We start from the raw sequence: 8,890 nt of genomic DNA on the forward strand, positions 1-8,890 counted from the left end.
GCAGAGATTATGCTACTCTATAGCACAATTAATCCAAAATTCGAGAAATAATAGAATAAATTGATAGAGATCGGTAGAAATCGGCTGAATAAATTAAAAATAATTGAAGCGAGTAGCACTTTTAATTTTGCATTTTGCGAATTGAAATTAACTTCAAGGAAAAATTCGAAATCGGTATTTATCGGCGAGTAATAGTTCAGGAAAATTGAGCGGTATCGATTCGCGGAAGACAAATCACTCGCGTAAAAATAAATCATTCTTCATTAATAAACGTACGAGGACTTGAATAAACTCCGACAAAATGAAAGAATCACTCCCACTAACTCCCCCTCTCGCGGCCAAAAATTTTCCAGCAATTTTCCAATCTAATAAATAAAGGAATAGCTGTACGTTCACTTGATATACTATCACCCGTGCAAAATCCATGCACAACCGCTGATGCATCCGTCTCTGTTTAATTCGCACGCGCGTTCCCGAGGAGAAACCATTGCGGCTGCCTCCACGTGCTGGAGATAGCCGGGGTCTCGGTCGCCCTAAATTGTAGGTCGTCGTCGCCGTTGCGTGGAGACTCTGCGGTGTGCCACGGCGAAAGTATTGACCGAATTTTCCCAGAGTCAAATTATTGCCTCATCCCCTGTCCAAAAAAATCATTTCAATCGATCGCCATCGATTTTCAATTACTGAAATCCTCGTAAAATCATTATTTCACGAAATTGCGTTTGAATTTGGCGGGCAAATTAGTGAGGGGAATTCCCCGATAGGTGTCTAAATTTTTTCGTTGATGCTTGCGCATTCGTTTTGTATAAGTGCTGGGGGAAGTGGTGGGGGAACCAGTCGCAAGGTGAAGAGCAATGGTGGTGGGGTGAAGGGGTGGGAGGGGCGAGGGGCGGAACGAGTGACTTCGTCGGGTCTCGGGCGCAATCGGACGGTACGAGTAGGAGGTAAACATTGCACAGTGTTGGATTGGTCATCCAGAGGCGGGTCCTTTGGTTTTCCTTGTTTTCGATCCCACGGGCTCTCTCAGTGATTTTTGTGAACGCAATGAGACAACATCGGTCTGAGAAAGTGAACTGATGTATTTGGTCTTGTGAGAAGTTGTTGATTGGATTTATCCCGGACAAATAATATAAGTGGTATTTTGATAAAGAACTATTTCACCCGATTCGCGGATATTTGACGTATTTTTAGTTTTGAATAGTCATTGTTGAGTGAGGTTCGGGTAATTTGAAGCCAATGCGACCGGATCGCGAAACGTAAACATCAACTGCTCAGTCAATTTTTGGAGGTAAATTCATAAAAAACATTATTTATTTAAATTGGCATATTTTTTTAATTTAAATTCAGCTTTCATCAGCTTTGATATAATGTTTTATTAATATTATAGTGAATATTCACTGAGAATAATGGCATATTGGATTCTGCGAAAGATTGCCAATTTTTCGTTAAACATTTTTTAATGAAAAAATTACTGACGAGAATAATTTGAAAATTCATTCATGTAAATGGTCAAGAAAAATGTTTAACAAATTGATATATCGGATGACAGAAAATTGCGAATTCCAAAAATCACTCAAATTCCTAACCAAAAATTCAATTCAAATTTGAAAAAAAAAAAAAAATCCACATGCCAATATTCGCATGTCACACATGCACCCAAAAAACAATTGCAATAATGACGAACAAATGACGAATAATAAAAAAAAAAGGATAAAATGCTCCCCCAAAAAATAAACTCCCAATAAAATGCGCATTGAGCATCCGCGCAGTACGAAAATTCCCCTCGGCATTAGGACCCCTCGCTAAACAGCATTTTCGCCCACCGATCGATAATATTTTCGGGGCAGGCGCGCACCGCACCAAATCCCCTTCACCAGAGCCTATTTTCAAAATTCAAGAGAGGCAAAAAAAAAATGAGAGGCAAAAAAAAAAAAATTCCACATTCATAAACACCTTCAATGAATCTCTATTACACACTAGTACCTCTTGTACTACTCGTGATGTAACTCGACGTCCTTACCGCGGGGCGAGTTGCACGAGGTCGGTGATCGCTATAAAAAAATGTGGCGAATACACGTGGAGGCGGTGGCTCGGGGTTTTCGGTGATACCGGAGGCGCGACACTTTGCGTTTTTTCCGTACAACATTCACCGCCAACCCGGATTAACCGCCTCCGACGAATGCCGCGCGTGTAAGTCCTATTTTCCCCCCTCTCAGTACACCCGCCACCTCACCCACCCTCCCTTTATCCACCATTATCCTCCTTTCCCCTCCAAGACCAACCCCTTTTATTCCCCGTACGTTAATAAAGTTACGACTCGCTCAACTCGTACGCGCTGAAGTCGCCAACGTCATATCAACAGATATATATTTCTTTTTTGTTTTTTTTTTTTGCCAACAAAAAATTCTTTACGACACAAAACGGTCATCTCGCTTATCTACAGATTCACTCGGGATTTTGGGAGGGGGTAGTAATTATTTTTAATTGATCAGAGGGGAAGGGGGTGGAGATAATAATGCAGCCTATAATTTAATCCGTTGTTAATTGCAAAATCCTCGGACTCTTGACATCACTCGGAAAATTCTCTGCCATGAAGATTGTAAACAGAAATTTCCGCACGTACGTTTCTTTCATCTCGAAGCGTCACGTTATGAAGATAAAGTTCAATTCCCTTTTCATTAAAAATTCCGTAAATTGTTGACAACTGACTCACGCTGTCCCGTTAGAATAAATTAATACGATCATAACTAATCATCTCGATTATTATCAATTTTATCTAAAAATAAAATTCTGTAACGAGTGCGTAACGCCAATTTTTGCACGCACACGTACAATAATTTGTTCATTCCATTTAAAAATATGACTCCACCGTTCCGAGATCTCTAACAATGATCATCTTCTGTTTCCGATCTGCGAAGATGGTTGGCTACTACCCCCAGGAGTCGCTAGCGCCGCACCATCCGCACGTTATGCCAGACGTGGTGCCAAAGGAGACACTGAAACCAGTTAAATCGCTAGTGTGTTCGCCAGACCTAACAATCTTTCCGTCACCAAGCCTGACCCGACTGACTCCAACACAGCCGACCCCGGAGAAGCCATACCAATGCCTCCTGTGCCAAAAGACATTCGACCAGAAGAACCTCTACCAGAGCCACTTGAGGTCACACGGTAAGGACGGCGAGGACCCATACCGTTGTGATATCTGTTCAAAGACATTCGCTGTACCAGCGCGTTTGACCCGTCATTACCGTACTCACACCGGTGAGAAGCCATACCAGTGTGAATACTGCAGCAAGTCCTTCTCCGTGAAGGAGAACTTGAGCGTTCACCGGAGGATTCACACGAAAGAACGGCCGTACAAGTGCGACGTATGCAGTCGTGCTTTTGAGCACTCGGGTAAACTCCACAGGCACATGAGAATACACACGGGTGAGCGTCCCCACAAGTGCTCAGTATGTTCCAAGACATTCATACAATCAGGACAGCTTGTCATTCACATGCGTACACACACCGGTGAAAAGCCGTACGTATGTAAAGCTTGCGGCAAGGGTTTCACCTGCTCAAAGCAGCTCAAAGTTCACACACGAACTCACACCGGTGAAAAGCCCTACACCTGTGACATTTGTCACAAATCATTTGGATACAATCACGTTCTCAAGCTACACCAGGTTGCCCATTACGGTCAAAAGGTGTACAAGTGCACGCTGTGCTGTCAGACATTCAATTCGAAGAAAACGATGGAGGCGCACATCAAGACGCACGCCGACTCAACTACATCACGGGACTCACCTATTGAACCGGTTATCGAGATATCGCAGAGTATCAATGGAATTGGTATCAGTTCTAATCATTCGGATCACTCGAGTAGCTCTGAGGGGAGTGGTTTGAGTGGTAGTGACAAAGAGAACAGCAAGACTGAGGAAGTGGTGGACGAAATGGAAGCTAGAGAAGATAGAGAGACCAGGGAAGCCAGGGAAGCTAGGGAAGCTAGGGAAGTTAGAGAGGCTTACGAAGGACGCGAGTTCCCGTATTACCTCTACTCCAGAGAGCAGATGTACCCCCAGAGCCAAGGGGTCAATCCTGCACTATTGGCCGCTGCAGCGGCTGCTGCTGCTGCTGAAGATAAGATATTCAGTATCCAGGAGCCGCAGCCTGGAACGGTCTACATGTATCAGGGATATGAGGGTTATGCTCTTCCTGGTGAGGAGACTCAGGCCACTCTCATGAATTTACCGGGTAATGATGCCAGGAGGAGGGTCGAGGCTGCTTTGGAGGCGGTCGAGGTTGAGGGCAGGGAGTACGGTGGAGTTATGATGAAGCAGCAGATTCTCACACCACCTAGCTCCAATCCTGTGTCACCAGCTCCATCGCCTGATCCTCTGGATCTCGCTGTACCAACCAGGGAGACACTCATTCTACCACCCAGGAAGCGCTCCAAGATGATTCTCGAGAGCATGGAGATTGAGAGGTTCGAAAGCACCGCGCAGAGACACAGCTCGGTCATTCAATTTGCTCGGGCGTCTTAGTTCGTGGTGAAGGGCGGCGATAACCTGTGCAGGGTGAGTCTTTGAATATATCACGAATTTTGGTAGATCGTACTCAGCCGATTTTCACCAAATTTTCTCCAGGGAAAATAATTATTCACGGAATTTTCTCATTTGGAATCACAAGATTTATTTCTTAGTATTCAATAAAAATTTGGAAAAAACGGCTGGGTAAACACTTTTTGAAGGAATATACGTAGTTAGGGGCAGGTTAGGTTATCTGATCGTATATATGGAAAGTGTAGTTTTTACCAAAAAACGAGATTTATTAGGGGTTTTCAAACTTGAGGAGAGATTCAATTGTCAATTGTTTAGGGACAATTGATCCTGCACAGGTATTATTGTAAAAATATTAATACGTGCCGAATATTCAGTGAATAGAAATAGAAAGCGTAGTCTGCACGTAGATGGTGAATTTTTTGAGAGTTATTTATTAAATGTCCCGGTATTGGGACATGCGTTTGAGTCGTGTCGTTTCGTGTACGTGTGTAATTGTCCCTTAATCTCATTATTATTTTTATCAATTCAATTTTATTATTCGGTTATCTCAAGTCGTCCAAATTCGCGAGTACGAGACAAGAAAAAAAATAATTAGAAAATCCACACGGGACAAATTGCCCGAGAGAATTTATTATTTATGAGAAAATGACGAATGTCAGACATTTATCATTCTTCTAATTGTTTATTATTATTTTTTAATATTTTTTTTTTCTTCTTTTTTTTATTTGTTAATCGGTAAAAATTTCGTGGCTAGATTAAAAAGCACCAAACAATTGATATCTCTGTGATAAGAACTCCGTACTACCAGAGTATTGAGGGTAGCTGAGCCCACTGCCAGTACAAGCGTATAATTATTATTAAAAAAAAAATGAAACAAATTCTACATCGATCTATTAGTTATTCACTTTATTTCCATTATGATTAAATGGATTTTTCAATGTCTCAAGGTTGTCTGGCAATTGCAGACTCATCAGACTGATATTTACGTGTACAACCATCCGAAATCATTAACAATCATTTTTCACACGAGATTTCAAAGAGATAAAGTTTTTTTTTTTAAATCATTTCTTGAGAAACATCACGCCGATCAGTGCCTGAACTGTTTCAAAATCTTAGATTCACTCATTGAAATTGAAGTTTTCATTTGATCAGTTGCGCTGTCATTTTTTTTCTTATCTGTATAGTATATGAAACGAGGTTTTCCAAAAATTCTCAGGACAGCCCCTACATGGGGCACCATAGATACATATTATAGATGATTATTAGATTTGGCTCTCGAGGTTTGAAAATTGAAATATTCGGGGAGATATTTGAGGTTGAGACGATTTTATTCATTTTAGAAATTTATCTTTTGTTTTCATCTGCAGTATTTTCACTCTATGCGTAAGGAAATCAATATTGTACTATTTATTTATCAAAAAAATTAATTACAAATTATTGAGTACTGTTTTAGTGGAGATTTTTAAAGTGTAATTTTAATCATTTGATGATTTTTGGGAGTTTGAGCGTGAATTATGAGGGGATTAATTGGTAATCATTTTATCAACGAATTTTTCGATTTTCTAACCTAGAAGAGCCAAAAATAGCGCCAGCGCCGGCCATTGAAAGCACCAGTCGCCATTTCATAATCCCATGCATTGAAATCGCCATTTCATGCACCAGTGTTGCCTTAAACCTTTAGGCTCATTACAATATTACCTCGTGCTTATTGTCCGGCTGGCAATTAACGAAATGAATTAAATGTTTATGATGAACATAATCCGACTGAGAGAAAAATTCAATAAAAATTCTATAATGGCTACCCGGGTTAAAAAAAAATGAAATCGGAATATTTTTTTTCCAAATTTTCAAGACATTTCTGGAAAACTTTTCGGAGAATTTTTCTTTTGAAACAAAAAAAAATTAGCAAACAAAATTTTATTTTTGGGAAATTTTTTTTCGAAAAAATTTTTTTTTATTTTTTTTCGGGAAAATTTTTCAACATTTTTTTTCGGAAAAATTTTTCAACATTTTTTTTCGGAAAAATTTTTCAAAAATTTGTTTCGGAAAAATTTTTCAAAACTTTTCGCAAAAATAAAATTGTTTTGTTTTCCATTTTTTCTTGTTTCATAAAAAAAAATTTCTGAAAGGTTTTCCCGAAATTTTTGGATAATTTGGAAAAAAATATTCCGATTACAATTTTTTTTCCCGGGTATAAAATGGCGGTAATTATTACTGAATATTTCTCTCCGTGTAATCATTCGCTCGTTACATTCTCAAGTATGCGTACAAAGACTGGCATAGAGTGTGTGCGATTGAAATAAATTATATTGTAGTTGAAATAGGAGGCTGAAGCCGTGGTTGAAGGGCACACCCTGTCTTTATTAATAATAAATTGATGGATCAATTTTCGTTGGGTGTAGGTATCGAAAATGTTTGCGTGGGGTGTTCGATTATTCTGAAATATATCTCAAGGCATAATTAATATACTTGGTAATTAATTGATAATTGATAACGAAGGGGCGAGAGTAAAATCGAAAAGGCGACTCTAATCCGCCATATCTCGGAAACAACTGGATTTAGAGAAAAATGGCAAAGGAATTTTTTGTAGCTTTAACTATTACCTACAAAAAAGTCTTATTCCATTTTTCTCTAGCTCCCTTACTTCTCGAAATAATCGACGATTTCTAACCGATTGTCAGTCGATCTATTTTTGGATTTATCAGTGTCTCGTCCAATCGCTTATCGTATTGATAAAATTAAATAAATCCCAGTGCCAGTCTGATCGAATTAAAGAAAAATACGGAAACGCCTGCCATTACAGCATATATCTTAAATTAAGTAATTACGAGAAAAAATGTGAGGAAAATTGGAAAAATTTCTGGCGAATGACTCTTGTTGTGAGTGTATGTATTGTATATATTAATTATATTATTTATGAATTAACATTGCATCGTCATATTCAAAGTAATTGCCCGAAAATCGACAGAAAATTTTCACATGAAATTATTCAAAATTTTCTTCCCTTTATTTCGTTTACTGCATTCGATTAATTCATCGTAATTGCGTAATTAATCCGTACTTGAAGGGCTTTTTTATTTGATATCATTCTGTAATATCATGGTCGTGTGTTGTTACGTTGTTTTAAGTTTTTCACTGTCTTTTCACATCTCATTAGCTCTTTTGTACATAAAAACGGAGAAATGAAATTCATATATCTAGGTTTAAGAGGTTGTCTGTTGGATTACATGACTTACGATATAATTGATTTATTGTGGTAATTATTTCATTTTGTGAATGAAAAATACATTAAAAAAAAAATACATGCACCTCGACAGAGGAGAAGATTCAAGTGAAAATAAAATTTTTAATTAAAAGATATGGTTGTATTTTTCATTTTAATTCACGAATTCGTGGATTAATTATTCCATTAAATAATTTGTTTATTCAATTAGGATTTTTAGGAGAATAAATAATAAATGGCTTTTGAATTTATTTTGAATTTTTTTTTTTAAAGGTCAATGACCTCAGTGTCATAACTAGAAATTCCAAGGGCCCTGCAACCTGTCTCTCAAATTCATTTCTATTAATAGAAAAGGGCGAGTGGCCACTATAACCAGTGGTTTATTTGTATCAGTACAGGTTCTTTTGACCACTCCTCTTCTCTCTTTATTGACCTGAAGAGAACTTGAATGCGGGGGCGATGAACCGAGGGAAGTCCCAAATCCTCGGACTTTCCCTTTATGTCAGGGGGAGAAAAATAAAAAGAGGGTCGAGGTTGAAATTTTGGACAATTTTTTACGCTTCACTGATTTCAACTCCAATCCTCCTGGGGTCATTGATCCCCAAACAAACATCCCACATTAGGAAAATCGGATTTTCCACCTGCAGGGCAGAAACCTAGCGGGATTTTCTATTCTTCTCAATATTTGACAGGTTCAGTTAAGTTGTAGTTTCAAAATTTCTTCGTTAATCCTTTATTTGAATCTTTATAAATTTCATGGATTTTTTTCAGATAAATTATTTAAATCGGGGAATCCCTATTTCATTATAAATAATTATTTGTTTGTAATGGTATAGGGAGTTGCTGGTTTGGATGAAAAATTTTTCGTCATCTCTGGAGAAATTCTCCAGCCGTTTATTTTTCATTCGATTCAGCAACCCCATTGGGTCATTCAACCCTCGTGAAAATAAGAGTAAATTCGTAAGAAAAACTCGATAGGAAATTGTTGGTTGCGTGTGCAGAACCTTCTGCCCTCGTTTTTATGGAAAACTCCCTCCAGCATTTTCACCCTCGTCACTAGGGGGTTCTTACGATTAATGGATTTGAAAGGAGATAGGGGAGAAAATGGGGTAGCACCCCAACAATT

General features: G+C 38.5%; 1 protein-coding gene across 1 annotated transcript; it reads left to right on the top strand.

Annotated features, from left to right (window-relative positions):
- Window positions 1–946: 946 nt before the first annotated feature.
- LOC105266175 (Krueppel homolog 1) lies at window positions 947–6,230 on the top strand. The gene is made up of 2 exons (XM_011304125.1): window positions 947–1,285; window positions 2,916–6,230. Exon 2 carries the CDS (start codon window positions 2,916–2,918, stop codon window positions 4,521–4,523), a length of 1,608 nt encoding a protein of 535 aa, XP_011302427.1. The 5' UTR covers window positions 947–1,285; the 3' UTR covers window positions 4,524–6,230.
- Window positions 6,231–8,890: the final 2,660 nt, after the last annotated feature.

The sequence above is a fragment of the Fopius arisanus genome, unplaced genomic scaffold, assembly GCF_000806365.1.
Source record: "Fopius arisanus strain USDA-PBARC FA_bdor unplaced genomic scaffold, ASM80636v1 scaffold00036, whole genome shotgun sequence".
NCBI lineage: Eukaryota > Metazoa > Arthropoda > Insecta > Hymenoptera > Braconidae > Fopius > Fopius arisanus.

Excerpts from the sequence above, each read along its gene's own strand:
- LOC105266175 (XM_011304125.1), top strand. The coding sequence starts at position 2,916 with ATGGTTGGCTACTACCCCCAGGAGTCGCTAGCGCCGCACCATCCGCAC.